Below are 23252 nucleotides of genomic sequence, written 5' to 3' on the forward strand. Positions count from 1 at the left end.
CGCAGACAAGCCTAAGATCACCATGCCCAATGCCAAGCGTCGGCAGGAGTGGAGTAAAGCTCACTGCCATTGGACTCTGGAGCAGTGGAAATGCATTCTCTGGAGTGATGAATCACGCTTCCACATCTGGCAGTCCGATGGACCAATCTGGGTTTGGCTGATGCCAGGAGAACGCTACCAGTCCCAATGCATAGTCCCAACTGTGAAGTTTTGTGAAGGAGGAATAATGGTCTGGGGCTGTTTTTGATGGTTTTGGGTTAGGCCCCTTAGCTCCAGTGAAGGGAAATCTTAACGCTGTGCTTCCAACTTTGTGGCAACAGTTTGGAGAAGGTTTTTTCCTGTTTATGCATGACAATGCCCCCATGCACAAAGCAAGGTCCATACAAAAATGGTTTGTCAAGATCGGTGTGAAAGAACTTGACTAGCATGCACAGAGCACTGACCTCAACCCTATTGAACACCTCACCGACTGCAAGCCAGGCCTAATTTCCCAACATCAGTGCCCAACTTTACTAATGCACTTGTGGCTGAATGGAAGCAAGTCCCCGCAGCAATGTTCCAACATCTAGTGGAAAGTCTTCCCAGAAGAGTGGAGGCTGTTAAAGCAGCAAAGAGGGGACCAACTCCATATTAAGGCCCATGATTTTAGAATGAGATGTGTATCTGACACAAGCTACATTCCTTGCCAAATGACCTCCGTTTAATCACAAATTACAGTACACGAACAAATGCCCATCCTTTTGTGTGTGGCCTAAATGTTGTCCAGTAATACTAGCCCTAGCTCCTCTCTAAGAACCCGGTTGTCTATAGGGGCCTTGTATGTCTGTGACTCTCTGGATGGTTTGGAGAGTTGGTCTCCTAGCTAAGTCTACTGTGGTATTACTTACTATACGGTCTGGCTGTTGGGTATGATGTAGTTCACAGATTGAGAGATGGACAGGAGACAAGTAACTGACCAACTGGCTAAGATCTACCTTGAGATCTGTGGTGCATGCTACATGGAATTTTGGCGCAAAACTGAAAGTTTGACTGGACTGCATTAGTTATTCACGTGTTCACTGATACAGTTCCTTCAGAAAGTATTCACACCACCCTTGATTTTTCCAAATTTAGTTGTTACAAAGTGGGATTAAAATGGATTTAATTGTATTTTTAAAAATCAGCGATCTACACAATACTCCAATGTAAAAAAAAGAAAATGCTCTGGACACTACGCTGATAGACACAGCAAACCTTCTTGCCACAGCTCACATTGATGTGCCATCCTGGATGAGCTGCACAACCTGAGCCACTTGTGTGGGTTGTAGACTCTGTCTCTGCTACCACTAGAGTGAAAGCACTGCCAGCATTCAAAAGTGACCAAAACATCAGCCAGGAAGCAGGAACTGAGAAGTGGTCTGTGGTCACCACCTGCAGAACCACTCCTTTATTGGGGGTGTCTTGCTAATTGCCTATAATTTCCACCTGTTGTCTATTCCATTTGCACAACAGCATGTGACATTTATTGTCAATCAGTGTTGCTTCCTAAGTGGACAGTTTGATTTCACAGAAGTGTGATTGACTTGGAGTTACATTGTGTTGTTTAAGTGTTCCCTTTATTTTTTTGAGCAGTGTATAATGATTACATACTCTACATTACTCATCTCATGTGGACAGTTGAAGTCGGAAGTTTACATACACAAATTTCTTGTTAAGAAACTACAGTTTTGGCAAGTCGGTTAGGACATCTACTTTGTGCATGACACTAGTAATTTTCCCAACAATTATTTACAGACATATTATTTCACTTATAATTCACTGCATCACAATTCCAGTGCGTCAGAAGTTTACATACACTAAGTTGACTGTGCCTTTTAAACAGCATGGAATATTTCAGAAAATTATGTCATGGTTTAGAAGCTTCATTGACATAATTTGAATCTATTGGAGGTGTGCCTGTGGATGTATTTCAAGGCCTACCTTCAAACTCAGTGCCTCTTTGCTTGACATCATGGGAAAATCCAAAGAAATCAGCCAAGACCTCAAAAGAAATTGTAGACCTTCACAAGTCTGGTTCATCCTTGGGAGCAATTTCCAAATGCCTGAAGGTACCACGTTCATCTGTACAAACAATAGTATGCAAGTATAAACACCATGGGACCACGCAGCCGTCATACCTCTCAGGAAGGATACGTGTTCTGTCTCCTAGAGATGAATGTACTTTGGTGCGAAAAGTGAAAATCAATCCCAGAACAACAGCAAGAACCTTGTGAAGATGCTGGAGGAAACAGGCACAAAAGTATCTATATCCACAGTAAAACGAGTCCTATATCGACATAACCTGAAAGGCCGCTCAGCAAGGAAGAAGCCACTGCACCAAAACCGCCATAAGAAAGCCAGACTACGGTTTGCAACTGCACATGGGGACAAAGATCGTACTTTTTGGAGAAATGTCCTCTGGTCTGATGAAACAAAAATAGAACTGTTTTGCCATAATGACCATCGTTATGTTTGGAGGAAAAAGGGTGAGGCTTGCAAGCCGACGAACACCAACCCAAACGTGAAGCACGGGGTGGCAGCATCATGTTGTGGGGGTGCTTTGCTGCAGGAAGGACTGGTGCACTTCACACAATTGAAAGCATCATGAGGAAGAGAAATGATGTGGATATATTGAAGTAACATCTCAAGACATCAGCCATGTTAAAGCTTGGTTGCAAATGGGTCTTCCAAATGGACAATGACCCCAAGCATGCTTCCAAGGTTGTGACAAAATGGCTTAAGGACAACAAAGTCAAGGTATTGGAGTGGCCATCACAAAGCCCTGACCTCAAGCCTGTAGAGAGTTTGTGGGCAGAACTGAAAAAGCGTGTGCAAGCAAGGAGGCCTACAAGTCTGTCTCAGTTATACTAGTTCTTTCAGGAGGAATGGGCCAAAATTCACCCAACTTATTGTGGGAAGCTTGTGGAAGGCTAACCGAAATGTTTGACCCAAGTTTAAAAATTTAAAGGCAATGCTACCAAATACGAATTGAGTGTATGTAAACTTCTGACCCACTGGGAATGTGATGAAGGATATGAAAGCAACTGAAATCAATCATTCTCTCTACTATTATTCTGACATTGCACATTCTTAAAATAAAGTGGTGATCCTAACTTGACCCAAGACTGGGAATTTTAACTCCGATTAAATGTCAGGAATTGTGAAAAACTGAGTTTAAATGTATTTGGCTAAGGTGTATGTAAACTTCCGACTTCAACTGTAAACTCAGCAAAAAAATAAACATTCTCTCACTGTCAACTGCGTTTATTTTCAGCAAACTTAACATGTGTAAATATTTGTATGAACGTAAGATTCAACAACTGAGACATATTCTGAACAAGTTCCATAGACATGTGACTAACAGAAATGGAATAATGTGTACCAGAACAAAGGGGGTGTCAAAAGTAAGTCGGTATCTGGTGTGGCCACCAGCTGCATTAAGTACTGCAGTGCATCTCCTCCTCATGGACTGCACCAGATTTGCCAGTTCTTGCTGTGTGATATTACCCCACTCTTCTACCAAGGCACCTGCAAGTTCCCAGACATTTCTGGTGGGAATGGCCCCAGCTCTCACCCTCTGATCCAACAGGTCCCAGGCGTGCTCAATGGGATTGAGATCCGGGGTCTTCGCTGACCATGGCAGAACACTGGCATTCCTGAAATCACGCACAGAATGAGCAATATGGCTGGTGGCATTGTCATGCTGGAGGGTCATGTCAGGATGAGCCTGTAATAAGGGTACCACATGAGGGAGGAGGATGTCTTCCCTGTAACACACAGCATTGAGATGGCCTGCAATGACAACAAGCTCAGTCCGATGATGCTGTGACATACCGCCCCAGACCATGACGGACCCTCCAATTCGATCCCGCTCCAGAGTACAGACCTCGGTGTAACGCTCATTCCTTCGACGATAAACGCGAATCCGACCATCACCCCATGTGAGACAAAACCGCGACTCGTTCAGTGAAGAGCACTTTCTGCCAGTCCTGTCTGGTCCAGCGACGGTGGGTTTGTGCCCATGGGTGACGTTGTTGCCGGTGATGTCTGGTGAGGACCTGCCTTACAACAGGGCTACAAGCCCTCAGTCCAGCCTCTCTCACTGATGGAGGGATTGTGCGTTCCTGGTGTAACTCGGGCAGTTGTTGCCATCCTGTACCTGTCCTACAGGTGTGATGTTCGGATGTACTGATCCTGTGCAGGTTTTTGATGCACGTGGTCTACCACATCTCCCTTTAGCCTTGTATTCGGCGTCTCACAGTACTGACACTTCTTGCAATTTATTGACCTAGCCACATCTGCAGTCCTCATCCCTCCTTGCAGCATAGCTAAGGCACGTTCACACAGATGAGCAGGAACCCTGGGCATCTTTCTTTTGGGTTTTCCAGAGCCAGTAGAAAGACCTCTTTAGTGTCCTAAGTTTTCAGAACTGTGACCCTAATTGCCTACCGTCTGTAAGCTGTTAGTGTCTTAATGACCGTTCCGCAGGTGCATGTTCATTAATTGTTTATGGTTCATTGAACAAGAATGGGAAACAGTGTTTAAACCCTTTACAATGAAGATCTGTGAAGTTATTTGGATTTTTATGAATTATCTTTGAAAGACAGGGTCCTGAAAAAGGGACGTTTCTTTTTTTGTTGAGTTTATATAGCTCTATTAGCCTAAACCTGTTCCACACCTGTCAGTCCAGACTGAAAGGAGCAGTGAGCCTTGCCATTAGGCAGAATGGCAGATATCAGTCATTGTTTGTGTACCGTGTTCATTTCTTATCTGTCAACAGTACATTTTTGTCTTTCTCATCCACTCTCCCTCTACCTCTGTTTTGCTTTTCTCCCCCGTGTTTTCTGGCTGCCTCTCTCTCTCTCTCTCTCTCTCTTTCTCTCTCTGCCTGTCTGTCTTTGTGGAATACCAGTTATAGTTTCTGAGGGTTGAAGTCTGAACGACTGACCGAGGGACCTGAGAACCTCCCTACACCATCTCACCCTGTCTCACCCGCCTCCCTCAGAGGGAGAGAGCAGCCACTACAGCCAACATGGTGCTGTCACAGAGACAACGAGACGAACTGTAAGTACACGCGCGCACACACACACACTAGTGATATGGGTGGGAGGGGATCGATAGTTACATATCGCAATATTATTTTGGGCGATATTACATTGATACTTTGACTCAAAGTATTGATTTGTAATGCTAGGTAGCATTAGCTAGCGATATCTGGCTGTACATTTGCCAAAACGCTGATATTTTTCATCATATGGTTTGTTCTAAATCTTCTGCACCTATTTCCTTGACTGCTCAAAACAAATTTTGTCATGCTCTTTTTTTCTCTCTCTGCAGCAGGAATATAGTGAGCAATATGTTTGGAACATCAGATTGCAATAAAATCTCAGTATCAAATCGCTATACATATCGTATACACATCATTTTGTGAGGTCCCAGGCAATTCCCAGCCCCAATTTTTTGGGGTGTGTGTTAGGATGTTTTCACACTTGGTCCCTTTCAGACAATGTTTTTACTTAGTGCGGTTTGCTTAATTTTTTTAGTGCAGTTTGAACACGCCAAAGGATCTCAGACCCCTCAAAAGAGCCCCCGATGTGAAATGAAAAGAGGTTTTTTGAGTTCTCTCTTTTGTGGCACCAATGTGAGGGTTTATGGCAGAGTAAACGGTGTTGCAGTACTCTAGTGGCTGGTGTGGGAATTATGCCATGCGAGCTTGGGGAGCTTTGCATTAACATTGTCCTAAAAAGGGAACCGGAGGTGGTCTCGGTTTGCTTCAGGGGTTCTTTTGAGGGGGTTTGAGTTCCTTTTTAAGCGAACTGCACTGAGTTCACAAAAATTTGCTGAAAGAGAACACCCTTACTTAGATGGACATTTGAAATGATTTCACTATTTAAATAATATCATTATTTTTGGGGGGATATCCGGATAGTTGAAAATATTTGCTCTAGTCTCTTGACCAATCAGAATTATGCTTAAAAAAGGCCACAGCAAACAATGCACACTTATTTTTAGGGTAATATTCGGGGAGTTTTGGGGTAACAGTAGCCTACGCTAAAAACAGTGAAAAGTCTGCTGTTCGCCATCATAAAACTGATTTCAGATTATTATTATTGATTTATTTTGTGTTTTTTTGCCTTGATCTGTGTCAGGTCTTGTGGACCCTCGGTTTGTACGCGCCTGTAGGCTAATTTGAAGTGGGGAAAATAGCATATGGTTGTCAGGGCTGACCGGAGGGCAAGATGTGCTATGATATTAAAATGTATTTTCTTGTAAAACCAGGGGAGAATGACAGCCCCCTCTCATTGAAGGTTAATGTTAACCGGGGAACTGCAGGCTGTTTTCAGAACTCTGTATCCCCAGGGCTCTACGCTGACCCTTTTTTGCAAGGTGTTCGAAGTTAAAAAATGTAGGCGCAGACAAAGAAATTTAGGCACACAGTGAAAAATACTTGATCAGGATCGAGGGAAAGATGAACAGAGCAAAGTCCTTGATGAAAACCTTCTCAGGACCTCAGACTGGGGGTCAAGGTTCACCTTCCAACAAGACAAAGACCCTAAGCACACAGCCAAGACAACACAGGAGTGGCTTCGGGACAAGTCTCTGAATGTCCTTGAGTGGCCCAGCCAGAGCCCGGGCTTGAACCCGATCGAACATCTCTGGAGAGACCTGAAAATAGCTGTGCAGCAACGCCCCCCATCCAACCTGACAGAGCTTCAGAGGATATGCAGAGAAGACTGGGAGATACTCTCCAAATACAGGTGTGCCAAGCTTGTAGCGTCATAACAAGAAGACTCATGGTTATAATCGCTGCCAAATGTGCTTCAACAAGCACTGAGTAAAGGGTCTGAATACTTATGTAAATGTGACACACACACCACATTCTCTCTGAAAAAATTGTGCACTCACACTCACATTCTCTCCCTCTCTGACACTCACACATATTACAATTATCCAAAAGCCATTTGAGGAGTGCTGCTCATAGAAAATGTAGCCCTCATCAGAGAATGGAACCAGGCTGCCACTCAGACGTACAACTCTGTGTGCGCGCATGCGGTTTTGGTCGTGTTGGTCGATCTGCTTCTCCTGAGTGTCGCCATGTTTCCATGACAACCATACACACACCATCTGTGATTCAATTCTCAGTGTCGTTTTCCTAGAGGAAACATATCACTGGACTGACTTCACACTGGAGCACACACACACCCACTTTCACTGCAGCACAGCCTCTGCCAGACAGACAGGGTGTGGTCTCTTTCTGCCTTAAGGTGGAACTGAGATTTCTCTTAAGGTAGAACTGCTGATATCACTGTTGTCATTCAAGGATACATTTAGCAATACGTCATCACAGAAAACACTGACTCAATAAAACATGCTCGGTTGAAACTGGAATGGTGCACTAACTCAATGTACGTTACAGATCGTTTTTGTAGGTTACATACCTTTTTATGATACTCTGAAAACCACTCTTGGAAATTGTCCTAATATGGAAGAACTTTAAAAAGCATATGCATGACCATGGCAGCAATTAAAACACTTTTACAAGGGTTTGAGTGAGAGGTCTAACTGGTGTCTCCAGGTGGCCACACACCCCTTCAAACTGTGCACGGTTCCTAAGTAATTTCAATGCACTTTTGACTCAAGGAAAGAGGTGCTTTCTTTTTTAGCTCTCCTAGCTTTGTCGTTGAGGAACTGAAGCAAGCACACTTGCAGTTTTTGGTTTGGAATTACAGCCCTGCGTCCACACCCTAACACAATTACGGTTGTTTACGCAATCCCCAAAAGTTCCTTTATAAATCCCAATCTGGGTCAGGTGTGCAGAACTCGAATCCAACATGGATTGTTAAAGAATCTGATCTTAGTGTTAGGCTTTCAGAAGGCACTTCAGACAAACGGATTGTAATTCTGGTGCGCATAGAATGCAATCATGAGCGCTTTCAAGTGCGTGTTCCACAGCAGATGTTCTTCACAATATGACAAACAGGCTCATTCTTTCAGGACAACGCAAGGTGTCACGCATGTCATCCTTGTAACTGTGGATCAAACATGGCAGTAATAAATATTTGACAATGAAAATGTGTAGTGCACATTTGGACTCGAGGGTGTGTGCTTTTCTTCTGTGACATCAAAGCAGTGTTATAATACTCAATGTTTCCCTCACTCAGAGTAGCCCAATTAGCGAGGGGGGTGGAGGCATTTTGTCACGCGTGTTGCTCAACTTTATAATGGCTGTCAGTCAAAACTTATACAGCGCTGTGAAGCGGAGAACCTGAGCCCTGACGTTATGTGTAGCATGTGTCTGTACAGCCACTGCGTTCAAATTCTCTTTCTCTGTCTCTGTGTGTTAGAAACCGAGCTATAGCAGACTACCTACGCTCCAATGGCTATGAGGAAGCCTACTCCACCTTCAAGAAAGAGGCTGAATTAGATATGGTAAGAGCACACACACACTAACTAACCCCCACACATTCCCGATTTGCAACACTAACCTATTATTTTATTTCCTCACAACAATTTTAAACCTAGAGATCATTCTCTCATATTTCCATTTCTGTCTCCCCTCCCTTTCTTCCACAGAATGAGGAGTTAGATAAGAAGTACGCTGGTCTTTTGGAAAAGAAATGGACCTCTGTCATCAGATTACAGAAGAAGGTGATTGTTGATGTCACGTTTGTGGTGTTATGGTATTTGATGTGTATGTCAGTTGACTGTGACTTGTATGTGTGAACAGTGCATTTGGAAAGTATTCAGACTAGGGGTGCACAGATATTACATTTTTGTCTGATACGATATCTGATATTTTCCTTGCCAAAAAAACATACCGATAACTGATATTTAACAGTTTAGCTGCCTTTTTAAGCATTCTAGTTAAGTTAAATAGTTGAAAAACACACACACCAAAAAGTTATTTTGTTGGCATTTACGTATGTCCCCATTACCAGTAAAACATAGTCAAAACCTATTTCTTTAATTTACTTGCTGTGCTGTTTTGTTGTTCATTTGTTCAGTCGTTTCATTCTCAACCAGGATTTCATCATACATGTCAAGCGGTAAAGTTTCAGCTCTGTCTGTCCGTTGCCTCTTCTGTCGTGCGTCCTCTTCTTCGGTGGGCATTGTCACTGTGTCCGTTTCCATCTTGTCCAGCTGTGTCTGTAACATTTCACGTAAACCCTGTTTCTTGTCTGCATCGAAGTAGCGGTCCTTGTACCGAGCATCGAGCATGGTGGCAACACAGTAAAGAGGCTCAGAGAGAATGCCACCAAATCGTTTTTTCACAGTCACAAGTAGAGTACTTTTGCACGTTATAACCCCACGGTCTGTGTCGGCAGTGTAGTTGAGCAGGCGTTTACATGCCATGACAGAGGGTATCACGTCTGCTGCAGACACAGTTGAGGAGCTTATTTCTTGAGTCAGTTGTTCGAATGGAGGTTGGAGTGTGTTCATGTTTCCAAGTTTCAAACGTGTTCTCAAATTCCATTGAAATGGCAGCAGTGGTAGGAGAACCAGCACATTCTTGAGCATGCAATACTGTTTTCCATATTACACGATCCTCGTCGACTAACTGTGCTGTCAGACTCAGCATGCCCATGGGGCTGACTTCGCTGTTCCAAACGTTAGTCATGAAGCTAATAGCAGTGACGCCCTCAGCAAGGAACTCATGGATGTGCTTTTCAACAAGAATGTGTAACTCCGGTAGGGTAACATTGGAAAAATAGCGCCTACTTGGTATTGTGTACCGGGGCTCAAGGTGTTCGACCAGTCGGCGAAAGCCAACATCATCCACGATAGAGAACAGTTGATTGTCAAGGGCAATGAATCTCATTATCTTGGCGTTAATGGATTTAACCTTTTGAGTTGTCTCGCTGAAATGTTCTTACTCTTTCAAATGACTGCTCGACTTCAACTTGTTTAGTTGAAATGTGAGCTTTGTTTTTTTTCTGCTTTTTTTTTTCTAAGTAGTCGCTGAACGTCTGGGGGTGATGCACTTTCAAATCATTTAAGTCATTTAGCAGATGAGTAATTAGGTTTGTGGTATTGAAATATTTCACTTTCTCCCCTCTGGAAATAATAGCAGCACAAACATTGCAAATGGCCTTTATCTTCCTTTGAAACTTTCACACAGCAGACCTTGTGGGCTAGGTTAGGAATGCTGTGTTGCACGTGTAGTGCTGTATTTTTCGTGACGTCATTACGTCATCTACCTACACTACCGTTCAAAAATTTGGGGTCAATTGTGTCCATTTTTAAAATAACATCAAATTGATCAGAAATGCAGTGTAGACATTGTTAATGTTGTAAACGACCATTGTAGATAATGGAATATCTACATAGGCGTACAGAGGCCCATTATCAGCAACCATCACTCAATTAACCATCAGGCTAATTGATCACTAGAAAACCCTTTTGATATTATGTTAGCACAGCTGAACACTATTGTTCTGATTAAAGAAGCAATAAAACTTGCCTTCAGACTAGTTGAGTATCTGGAGCATCAGTATTTGTGGGTTCGATTACAGGCTCAAAATGTCCAGAAACTAAGAACTTTTTTCTGAAACTCGTCACTCTATTCTTTGAAAAATGAAGGCTATTCCATGTGAGAAATTGCCAGAAACTGAAGATCTCATACAACGCTGTGTACTACTCCCTTCACAGAACAGCGCAAACTGGCTCTGACCAGAATAGAAAGAGGAGTGGGAGGCCCCGGTGCACAACTGAGCAAGAGGACAAGTACATTAGTGTCTACTTTGAGAAACAGACGCCTCACAAGTCCTGAACTGGCAGCTTCATTAAATAGTACCCTTAAAACACCAGTCTCAGCGTCAACAGTGAATAGGTGACTCCGTGATGCTGGCCTTCTAGGCAGAATTGCAAAGAAAAAGCCATATCTCAGACTGGCCAATAAAAAGAAAAGATTAAAATGGGCAAAAGAACACAGACACTAGACAGAGGAAGATTGGAAAAAAGTGTTATGGACAGACCATTCTAAGTTGGAGGTGTTCAGATCACAAAAAATTACATTTGTGAGATGCAGAAAAAATGAAAAGATGCTGGAGTGCTTGACGCCATCTGTCAAGCATGGTGGAGGCAATGTGATGGTCTGGGGGTGCTTTGGTGATGGTAAAGTGGAAGATTTGTACAGGGTATCAAATTAAATTGTATTGGTCACATACACATGGTTAGCAGATGATAAATGTGAGTGTAGCGAAATGCTTGTGCTCCTAGTTCCAACAGTGCAGTATTATCTAACAAGTAATCTAACATATTCACAATGACTACCTTATACACAAGAAGGAAGGCTATCACTCCCTTTTGCAACACCGTGCCATACCCTGTGGACGGCTCTTAATTGGAGCCAATTTCCTCTTACAACAGGACAATGGCCCAAAGCACAGCTCCAAACTATGCTAGAACTATTTAGGGAAGAGGCAGTCAGCTGGTATTCTGTCAATAATGGAGTGGCCTGCACATTCACCGGATTTCAATCCTATTGAGCTGTTGTGGGAGCAGCTTGACCGTACGGTACGTAAGAAGTGCCCATCAAGCCAATCCAATTTGTGGGAGGTGCTTCAGGAAGCATGGGGTGAAATCTCTTCAGATTCCCTCAACAAACTGACCGCTAGGATGCCAAAGGTCTGCAAGGCTGTAATTGCTGCAAATGGAGGATTCTTTGACGAAAGCAAAGTTTGAAGGACACAATTATTTCAGTTAAAAATCATTATTTATAACCATGTCAATGTCTTGACTACATTTCCTAATAATTTTGCAACCCATTTCATGTACGTTTTCATGGATATCAAGAACATTAAGTGACCCCAAACTTTTGGACGGTAGTGTGTATATATATATATATATATATAAGTACGCACGTCAGCAATAACATCGGTTTAGCACATCGGCGTTAAACTACACATCGGGCCGATGCCGGTGTTGGCATTTTTAGTTAATTTCGGCCGATTCTTATATGCTTACCGTTATATTGTGCATCCCTAATTCAGACCCCTAGGCGTTTTCCACATTTTATGTTACAGCCTTATTATAACGTTTTCCCCTCACCAATCTACACACAATACCCCATAATGACAAAGAAAAAAACGTTTTTTTAGAAATATTTGCAAATGTATTAAAAATGTACAACTTAAATCACATTCACATAAGTATTCAGACACTTGGCATTCAGGGCAAAGAGTTCGATCTTGGTTTCATCAGACCAGAGAATCTTGTTTCTCATGGTCTGAGAGTCCTTTAGGTGCCTCTTGGCAAACTCTAAGCAGGCTGTCATCTGCCTTTTACTGAAGGGTGGCTTCCATCTGCCCACTTTACCATAAAGGCCTGATTGGTGGAGTGCTGTAGAGATGGTTGTCCTTCTGGAAGGTTTTCCACAGAGGACCTCTGGAGCTCTGTCAGTGACCACCGGCTCCTCCCTGACCAAGGCCCTTCTCCCTCGGGCAGCCAGCTCTAGGAAGAGTCTTTGTGGTTCCAAACTTCTTCCATTTAAGAATGATGGAGGCCACTGTGTTCTTGGGGACCTTCAATGCTGCAATACATTTTTAGTACCCTTCCCCAGATACAATCCTGCCTCTGAGCTCTATTCCTTCTACCTTATGGCTTGGTTTTGCTCTGACATGCACTGTCAACCTTTATATAGACAGATATGTGCCTTTCCAAATAATGTCCAATCAATTGAATTTACAACAGGTGGTCTCCAATCAGGTTGTAGAAACAGCTCAAGGATGATCAATGGAAACAGGATGCACCTGAGCTCAATTGAAAGTCCCATAGCGAAGGGTCTGAATACTTGTGTAAATAAGGTTTTTCTGTTTTTTATTTTTAATACATTTGAAACATTTCTACAAGCCTGTTTTTGATTTGTCATTATGGGGTATTGTGTGTAGACACATTTTTTTGTATTGAAGATATTTTTGAATATGGCTGTAACCTAACAAAATATGGAAAAGTGAAAGGGTCTGAATACTTTGAATGCAGTGTATATCTGGAGTATGCGTGAAACAACACTGTTGGAGAATAATAAACAACCAACTGAACTATCTCCTCTTTATTCCTCTCTTCTCGTCTTCTATTCTAACCCTTATCTTCCAACTATTCCTTCTTTTTATACCTCTCTCGTCGCTCTTTCCCAATCCCACCCCTTCTCTCCTCCAGGTGATGGAGCTGGAGTCGAAGCTGAATGAGGCCAAAGAGGAGATCACTCTAGGGGGTCCGGTGGCCCAGAAGAGGGACCCTAAGGAGTGGATCCCCCGTCCCCCAGAGAGATACGCCCTGAGCGGCCACCGCTCCCCCGTCACACGGGTCATCTTCCATCCTGTCTTCTCCGTCATGGTCACCTCCTCCGAGGACGCCACCATCAAGGTGTGTGCGTGTGCTTCAATCATTTGCTAAGCTCTTGGTTTAAAAGTACAGCAAAAGTGTATGTGGACCAGGGAGCCATAGTTGGGATGCTGGCACAAGTATGAGGTGATAGGAACATAGACATATAATTATGATAGGTTTTAAAGATTTTAAAAAATCCTTGCAAGGTGAAACTTTATGTATATTTTCATGCTATTGTATTATGTATCTGCCAGTTTAGACTGCATTATTTTCACTGTCAAATCTAAGATGGCTGCCATTGTCAGTTTGGTGGGCTTTTCCTTTAAGACAGCATGTCTATTTTAGAAATGGAGGATCATTTTCTAATGTTTGGTGTGTACCTGGCTGAGGTTCTTTTTGTTTGGAAAAACCTTTTAAGAACCTTTATTTGTCATTCCATGTAATAATTGTTGATCATTTGTGAATTGTTAACTTCACATAATTTATATGTTGGGTGTTTTGGAGGATGCCATGAACATTGAGCTGTTATAAGATGGCGCCGAAGAAGATGGCTGACGTTTTACATTCTCCCAACCAATTGTAGTATTTTGTTGTTTTTTTTGCGTTTTGTGTAAAAACATTTTTTTTAACTTATTGTGTACATAATGTTGCTGCTACTGTCTCTGATGACTGAAAATAACTTCTGGACACCAGAACAGCGATTACTCACCGCGGACTGGAATAAACTTTTTCCTTTAACGAGTCCGACGAGAAGGATATCCAGCTTTCACTGGAACAGGCCCAGATCCCCGCCATTTGCGTGAAGAAAAGGGGCCGCAGATCGGGCAGCCTTCTGAGAATCCGTAGGTGAGCGAGTAAACACCCACTGCCATATGTTTTTCTTGCTTAATGTGCAATCATTGGAAAATACCATTTATGACCTACGATTTAAGATTATCCTACCAACGGGACATTAAAAACTGTAACATCTTATGTTTCACCGAGACGTGGCTGAATGACGATACGGACAATATAGAGCTAGCGGGATTTTCCATGCACTGGCAGAACAGAAACGCTACCACTGGTAAGACGAGGGGTGGGGGTTTGTGTCCATTCACATTAACAGGCTGTAGTGGAGCAGGTCGAGAGTTTTTCAAGTTCCTTGGTGTCCACATCACCAACGAACTATCATGGTCCAAATTTACCAAGACAGTCATGAAGAGGGCACGACAAAACCTTTTCCCCCTCAGGAGACTGAAAAGATTTGGCATGGGTCCACAGATCCTCAAAAGGTTCTACAGCTGCGCTGCCCGAGAGCATCCTGACCGGTTGCATCACCGCCTGGTATGGCAACTGCTCGGCGCTACAGAGGGTAGTGTGAACGGCCGAGTACATCCCTGGGGCCAAACATCCTTCCATCCAGGACCTACAGTTGAAGTCAAAAGTTTACATACACCTTAGCCAAATACATTTAAACTCAGTTTTTCACAATTCCTGACATTTAAACCTAGTATTAATACGGCTGCGTAGTCTCATGGTGTTTATACTTATGTACTATTGGTTGCCCAGATGAACATGGTACCTTCAGGCGTTTGGAAATTGCTCCCAAAGATGAACCATACTTGTGGAGGTCCTACAATTTTTTGGGGCTGATTTTATTGAGATTTTCCCATGATGTCAAACAAAGAGGCACTGAGTTTGAAGGTAGACCTTGAAATACGTCCACAGGTGCACCTCCAATTTACTCAAATGATGTCAATTAGCCTATCAGACGCTTCTAAAGCCATGACATCATTTTCTGGAATTGTCCAAGCTGTTTAAAGGCACAGTCAACTTAAGTCTGTGAACTTCTGACCCACTGGAATTGTGATACAGTGAAATAATCTGTCTGTAAACAATTGTTGGGAAAATGACTTGTCATGCACACAGTTGATGTCCTAACCGACTTGCCAAAACTATAGTTTGTTGACAAGAAATTTGTGGAGTGGTTGAAAAACAAGTTTGAATTATTCCAACCTAAGTGTATGTAAACTTCAGACTTCAACTATATATAATAGGCGGTGTCAGAAGAAAGCCCATAAAATTGTCAGAGACTCCAGTCACCCAAGTCATAGACTGTTCTCTCTGCTACCACACGGCAAGCGGTACCGGAGCGCCAAGTCTACGACCAGAAGGCTCCTCAACAGCTTCTACACCCAAGCCATAAGACTGCTGAACAATTAATAAAATCGCCACCGGTCAATTTTATTGACCCCTCCCTTTTGTACATGCAGCTACTTGCTGTTTATTATCTATGCATTCACCCCCACCTACATGTACAAATTACCTCAACTAGCCTGTAATCCCGCACACTGACTCGGGTACCGGTTCCCCTGTATATAGCCTCGTTATTTTTATTCTTATTGTTACTTTTTATTATTACTTTTTATTGTAGTCTAATTGGTAAATATTTTCTTAACTCTTCGTGAACTGCACTGTTGGTTAAGGGCTTGTAAGTAAGCATTTCACTGTAAAGTCTACACTTGTTGTATTCGACGCGTGTGACAAATAAAGTTTGATTTGATAAGGAAATCTCTACCAAGCGGGATTTTCCTCTTCCTCAACCATCCGGTGAGATTGATCCTGTTGACTCGATTAGTTTGTGCCTGTATTGGATTACTTATATTTTTGTATTTTGAAGGGGGATTGCTCATTTTTTGATTTGATTGACTTTGGGACCATTTTTTGTTGGGCTTGGGACTTGGACATTCAGAACTTTATTTGGGGTCTCATTGAATTGAGATTGTGAATATATACACTTTACATGGCAATATGCTCCTTTTGCTCACGTTATTCATTTTGTCTTGTCTTGCTTCGGTCACTCATATGAACACCGTGTTTCTTGGAACGTTTATGATAGCATAGTTTGCGATGCAAGCTGATTTTTCGACTGGTGGCCAGTACTGGGAGACTTGTTCATTTTATTTTTACGAGAGTTATGTTGTTACTAATACGGCTGGTGTCGGGTATAACCGTAGCCATTTAGAGGTACAAACAGACATTGACCCAGGGCAAGATGAAACAGGCCAAGATACACCACCCTTCAACCCTGGGCCTGGCGTTACCTTTTGAAATCCTGTGGCTCAAATATATCATCACTGTTGTGTGAGTTGACAGTATGGAGGAAGATGATGATGGTGGTGGTAAAAGTGCCACACTTACTACTACAGTTGATTTGGAGGGAGTCAACAACACTGTCAAAGGATTCCAAGATCAAGTAAACACTCTGGAGAATGCTGTGAACAGAGAGACCAGCCTCCGAGTATGAGGAGCAACGATTTGAGGCCATGGAAGTGACAATGAAAAACTCACTAGCCCACCTGGAGCAAGCAGTGGTAAAATGTATGCTCAGAAGAGCGGAGAAATGGGACAAGGAGATCTCTAAAGTCAAATCCACAAGCACCCCATCCTCTAATATAATATTCTGCTGTCACATCCCTGATCTCAGTAATATCCCAAAAGGAGCATCATGAAGTTCCCATTCCATGTACTCAAAGCTTTTCCACAGTCCTCACGGGACCTGGTGGGTCGCTAAAAAATAAATATGTTAACAATTGGGCAGAATTCAATAGTTTTTTCCTGTTTGCTTTCTTACCATCTGATTACCTGACTGAAGTTGAAGAACAGGGGAAGAAACATTTTTCAAGATCCAGACCGATAGATTCGGGACTTTTCTTATGATTACAGGGCATTGTGCCTGAAATGGAAGGCGGACATGTCAGAGACTGCGATGGTGAGAAAGCTCTTGAATAATAACTCTTGCTAGCAGTTTAAGAGGATCCGTCATGACTGGTGAATAACCACCAATCATAAGAGATGGTAGACCTACTAAACACATGGCCATAGCACGCTGAGTTTCCTGCCTTACTGGTAGTCCCCATAGAAGTTTGGGGCACCCAAGTGGAGGCTGTGTTAGGTACAGGATACACCTTAAGCTTGATGCAGAAGCAGCTATGGTAGCAGTTGCCCAAACCATGTGAGCAGCTCATCACGTGGGATTCCAGAGCCTTTGTGCTCACTGATGGAAAGTCTCTCACACACAGACACAGCTGAAGGAAGCTGACCGTAAGGCGCTACAGTGGGTAGTGCGAACGGCCCAGTACATCACTGAGGCCAAGCTTCCTGCCATCCAGGTCCTATATAATAGGCGGTGTCAAAGGGAAGTCCAGAAAATTGTCAGACTCCAGTAACCAAAGTTATAGACTGTCTTCTCTGCTACCGCACGGCAAGTGTTACCGGAGCTCCAAGTCTAGGACAAAAAAAATGCTCCTCAACAGCATCTACCCCCCAAGCTATAAGACTGCTGAACAATTCATTAAAATCCCCCCCGTCGTCCCTCTTGTACACTGCTGCTACTAGCTGTTTGTTTGTTACCTATGCATAGTCACTTTGCCCCCCACCTACATGTACAGATGACCTCAACTAGCCTGTACCCCTGCACACTGACTCAGTGCCAGTACCCCCTGTATATAGCCTTGTTATTCTTATTGTGCTAATTTGTATGATTACTTTTTATTTTAGCCTACTTGGTAAATATTTTCTTCTTGAACTGCACTGTTGGTTAAGGGCTTGTAAGTAAGCATTTCACGGTAAAGTCTACACTTGTTGTATTCGGCGCATGTGGCAAATAAAGTTGGATTTGATTTGAAAAACCCAATTCACTTGTGGCATGGTACTGTGTGGACCCTGGAAACCTACAGTGCATTCCGAAAGTATTCAGACCCCTTCACTTTCTCCATATTTTGTTACATTACAGCCTTTTTCTAAATGTTATTAAATGCATTTTTTCCTCATTAATCAACACACAATACCCCATAATGACAAAGTGAAAACAGGTTTTTAGAAATGTTTAGCAAATGTAATAAAAATAAACTGAAATTACATTTATAAGTATTCAGACCCTTTAGTCAGTACTTTTGGTAGGTGATCATTCACCCCAGTCTGAGGTGTGAGTGCTCTGAAGCAGGTTTTCATCAAGGATCTCTCCGTTCATCTTTTTCTCTGTCCTGACTAGTCTCCAAGTCCCTGCAGCTGAAAAACATCACACAGCATGATACTGCCACCACCGTGTTTAACTGTAGGGATGGTGCCAGGTTTCTTCCAGATTGGTATTCAGGCCAAAGAGTTAAATCTAGGTTTCATCAGACCAGAAAATCTTGTTTCTCATGGTCAGAGTTCTTCAGGCTCCCCTTTGGCAAACTCCAAGCGGGCTGTGGTGTCTTTTACTGAAGAGTGGCTTCCATCTGGCCACTCAACCATAAAGGCCTGATTGGTGGAGTGCTGCAGAGATTGTTGTCCTTCTGGAAGGTTCTGCCATCTCCAAGAGGAACTCTGGAGCTCTGTCAGAGTGACCATCATGTTCTTGGTCACCTCCCTGACAAAGGCCCTTCTCCCTCGATTGCTCAGTTTGGCCTGGCGACCAGCAATGGGAAGAGTCTTGGTGGTTCCAAACTTCTTCCATTTACGAATGATGGCCACTGTTTTCTTTGGGACCTTCAATATTGCAGAAATGTTTTGGTACCCTTCCCCAGATCTGTGCCTCGACACAATCCTGCCTCTGAGCTCTATTGACAAGTCCTTCAACCTCATGGCTTGTTTTTTGCTATTTTATGCACTGTCAACTGTGGGACCTTATATAGACAGGTGTGTGCCTTTCCAAATCATGTCCAATCAATTGAATTTACCACAGGTTGACTCCAATCAAGTTGTAGAAACATCATCTCAAGGATGTTCAATGGAAACAATATGCACCTGAGTTCAATTTCGAGTCTCCTAGCAAAAGGTTTGAATACTTCTGTACATAAGGTATTTCTATAAATTTGCAAAAAAATCTTAACCTGGTTTCGCTTTTTCGTTATGGGGTATTGTGTTTGGATTGATTATAAAAATTTAAAAAATGTATTTAATCTATTTTAAGAATAAGGCTGTAACGTAACAAAATGGGGAAAAATTAAATGGGTCTGAATACTTTCAGAAATCACTGTATACCCCACTTTGCTGACCTTGCCTCTCCGTTGAACAACCTCATGCAGAAAGGAGTGGTGGGAATAGACTGAGAAATGCCAGCAGTGTGTGGACCAGCTGCATCGCCCTAGAAAAGCCTCCGGCACTCACAACCTGACCTGACCTTGCCTTTCCAGGTACAAACTGACGCCAGCGGCCTGGGTCTTGGAGCAGTCCTGACACAGAAAATCAATGGGGATGAGAGGGCCATAGCATATTCCTCCAGAGGTCTGAAAGGGGCAGAGTACAACTACTCTACTTTGGGAAAGTAGTGTGTTGTGGGCAGTTGAGAATGGCGCCATTATTTGGAAGGAGTTCCGTTTTATGGGCTGCAATTGTTCAAGTATACTACTGTAAAGGCTACATGAATGTCGGCCCAGACAAGGGCTGCAGAACCGTCAGACAACCCAGTGATGGCTCCTTATGTGGCTCACTAACAAGCATCTTGTGCCTCTGATCTGCCGACATCCCTCGCAGAGATTGTATGTGCTCAAAATGACTGCGTGAGGGGATTGAAAGCAAGAGGCGACACATGATGACCGGCCTGACGGGATTGGATGGAAAGTACACCAAGACGTTTCCCAAGAGCAAGAAGGGAAATGCCTTTCTACCTGTGATTGTGGACTATTTCACAAAGTGGGGGGAGCTTTTTTGCCTCCTGAGACAGCAAGACTCAGACTGCCAAATTATAAAAGGGACACCCATCTTGTGAAGAGTTCATCTAAATTCATCGTCTCTGATCGTGGTTCCCAGTTCACGAGCAAAGTCCTCTCAGACATTTTGATAAAAGTGGGGGGTGATCCAAAAGCTGACCACCAGCTTCCACCCTTAGATAAACCTGGAAGGGTCAACAGGACTCGAAAGACCATGATGGCGTGGGTCGTGGGTGAGCATCACAGGAAGTGGGTTAAGTAGTTGCCTGAATTCCGGTTTACCATCAACAGCTCCAAACAAGAGTACACTGGCTGCACCCCTGCAGAACTTGCCATTGGCAGGCATCTCAAAGGGCCACTGAAGAGGCTCATACATCGAACTGTGACGCTGCCACAAGTATGAGGTGATAGGCACATGAACTTTAAATCTGACATAATTATATGTCTGAAAAGACCTTGCAAGGTTAAACCTTTGTCTATTTTCATGCTGTTTTACTATGTATTTTCCATTTCTGACTGTGTTATTTTCACTGTCAAATCTAAGAATTCAATCAATTTGGTTGGCTGTCCCTTTTTAAGACTGAATGTCTCTTTTTAGAAATGGAGGAGAGTTTTGAGAAATATTTGTGTACCTAGCTGAGGTTTTATTTTTTGGAAAAATATTTTAAGAACCTATATTAGCTATTCCAAGTAATAATTGTTGCTCAATCTTGTGGATTGTTAACCCCAACAACAAAGAATTCCATATGTTGATTGATTGTTTTGGAGGATGCCATGAACATTGAGCTGTTATAAGGAAATCTCCACCAGGCCGGATTTTCCTCCTCAACCATCCGGTGAGATTGATCCTGTTGACTGTATTAGTTTGTGCCTGTATTGGATGACTTATATTTTTATATTTTGAAGGGGGATTGCTCATTTTTGGATTTGATTGACTCGGGGACAATTTTGTGTTGGGTTTGGGACTTGGACATTCAGAAATTTATTTGGGGTCTAATTGAATTACGATTTCATTCACTTTTATATGACACTATGCTTCTTTTGCTCACTTTATTCCTTTTGTCTGCCTGTCTTCGGTCACTCCTAGAAACAAAGTATTTCTTTGAACTTTTAGCTGGTAGTATTGTTTGCAATCCAAGCTGGTTGTTTCAATAGGCCTATGTATCTAATGTAGGCCTATGGTTCCCTGGTCCACAAATGTTTGTTTTTTAAACACATACTGTATGTCAGTGACTGTGTCCCATTAGATATTATCTCTAAGCAGCCCACCCTGTCCATTAGCTTTCGTCCTCTTAATCTTCTCTCTATCCTCTCTCTCTTGCTCCTACTCTTGCTCTGTTGCTCTCATTTTCCTTATTCCTCATTCAGAAAGTATTCAGACCACTTGACTTTTTCCACATTTTGTTACATTACAGCCTTATTCTGAAAAATTATTCAATTTTTTATTGTTTTGTATCAATCTACACACAATACCCCATAATGAGAAAAGGAAACAGGTTTCCATTGAGCATCCTTGATGTTTCTACAACTTGATTGGAGTCCATCTGTGGTAAATTCAATTTGATTGGACATGATTTGGAAAGGCACACACCTGTCTATATAAGGTCCCACAGTTGACAGTGCATGTCAGAGCAAAAACAAAGCCATGAGGTTGAAGGAATTGTCTGTAGAGCTCCAAGACAGGATTGTGTCAAGGAACAGATCTAGTGAAGGGTACCAAAACATTTCTGCAGCATTGAAGGTCCTCAGGAACACAGTGGCCTCCATCATTCTTAAATGGAAGAAGTTTGGAACCACCAAGATTCTTCATAGAGCTGGCCGCCCGCCTGACCGAACTGAGCAATCGGGGGAGAATGGACTTGGTCTGGGAGGTGACCAAGAACCTGATGGTCACTCTGACTGAGCTCCAGAGTTCCTCTATTGAGATGGGAGAACCTTTCAGAAGGACAACCATCTCTGCAACACTCCACCAATCAGGCCTTTATGGTAGAGTGGCCAGGCACCTATAAGCACTCAGACCATGAGAAACAAGATTCTCTGGTCTGATGAAACCAAGATTGAACTATTTGGCCTGAATGCCAAGTGTCACGTCTGGAGGAAGCCTGGCACCTTCTCTACGGTGAATCATGGCGGTGGCAGCATCATGCTTTGGGGATGTTTTTCGGAGGCAGGGACTTGGAGACTAGTCAGGATCAAGGGAAAAATGACAACCTGCTCCAGAGTGCTCACAACCTCAGACTGGGGCGACTGTTCACATTCCAACAGGACAACGATCCTAAGCACACAGCCAAGAGAATGCAGGAGTGGCTTTTCTGACAAGTCTCTGAATATCCGAGTGGCCCAGCCAGAGCTTGGACTTGAACCCAATCGAACATCCCTGAAAATTGCTGTGCAGCGAAGCTCCCTATCCAACCTGACAGAGCTTGAGAGGATCTGCAGAGAAGAATGGGATAAACTCCCCAAATACAGTTGTGCCAAGCTTGTAGAGCCATAACTAAGACTAATCACTGCCAAAGGTGCTTCAACTAAAGTACTGACTAAAATGGGATATTTCTGTTTTTTACATTTAATACATTAGCAAAAATGTGTAAACCTGTTTTTGCTTTGTAATTATGGGATATTGTGTGTAGGTTGATTATGGGAAAAACATTTTAAAAATCACTTTGAGAATAAGGTTGTAACATAATGTGGACGAAGTCAAGGGGTCTGAATACTTTGCGAATGCACTGTAGTTTACGAGAATTCTACCAGGAAGGCTGGTCTGAATGATTGATTAATTTCATCCAGTAATCACACAATTCACTTTTTCCTATTCTAACGGCGTCTTGTTTCTTCTCATTCCTATTAACCATGTGCAGAATATCATTCACCTATTGACAAAAATGCATATTCCTCATGATTGCTGTTCAGCCTATGGGCTCACTCTTGCAATTATCACATTCTCTCTCAACCAATGGGTGTAAATCTTGGGATATATTTACAGTTGATGTCGGAGGTTTACATACACTTTAGCCAAATACATTTAAACTCAGTTTTTCACAATTCCTGACATTTAATCCAAGTAAAAATTCCCTGTTTTAGGTCAGTTAGGATCACCACTTTCTTTTAAGAATGTGAAATGTCAGAATAATAATAGAGAGAATGATTTCTTTCAGCTTTTATTTATTTCCTCACATTCCCAGTGGGTCAGAAGTTTGCATACACTCAATTAGTATTTTGTTGCATTGCCTTTAT

General features: G+C 42.7%; 1 protein-coding gene across 4 annotated transcripts in view; it reads left to right on the forward strand.

The window, feature by feature from the left end:
* LOC115106818 (lissencephaly-1 homolog B) overlaps positions 1–23252 on the forward strand; it is a 48190-nt gene that overhangs the window by 9065 nt on the left and 15873 nt on the right. For all 4 annotated transcript variants that reach the window (XM_029629931.2, XM_029629932.2, XM_029629934.2 and 1 more), the window contains exons 2-5: positions 4931–5082; positions 8364–8448; positions 8593–8667; positions 13177–13383. In XM_029629931.2, coding sequence (XP_029485791.1) covers positions 5051–5082; positions 8364–8448; positions 8593–8667; positions 13177–13383 — 399 coding nt within the window. In that variant the 5' untranslated portion in view covers positions 4931–5050. The remainder of the gene's footprint in view (positions 1–4930; positions 5083–8363; positions 8449–8592; positions 8668–13176; positions 13384–23252) is intronic.

Source organism: Oncorhynchus nerka, linkage group LG23 (genome assembly GCF_034236695.1).
Source record: "Oncorhynchus nerka isolate Pitt River linkage group LG23, Oner_Uvic_2.0, whole genome shotgun sequence".
NCBI classification, from domain to species: Eukaryota; Metazoa; Chordata; class Actinopteri; order Salmoniformes; family Salmonidae; genus Oncorhynchus; species Oncorhynchus nerka.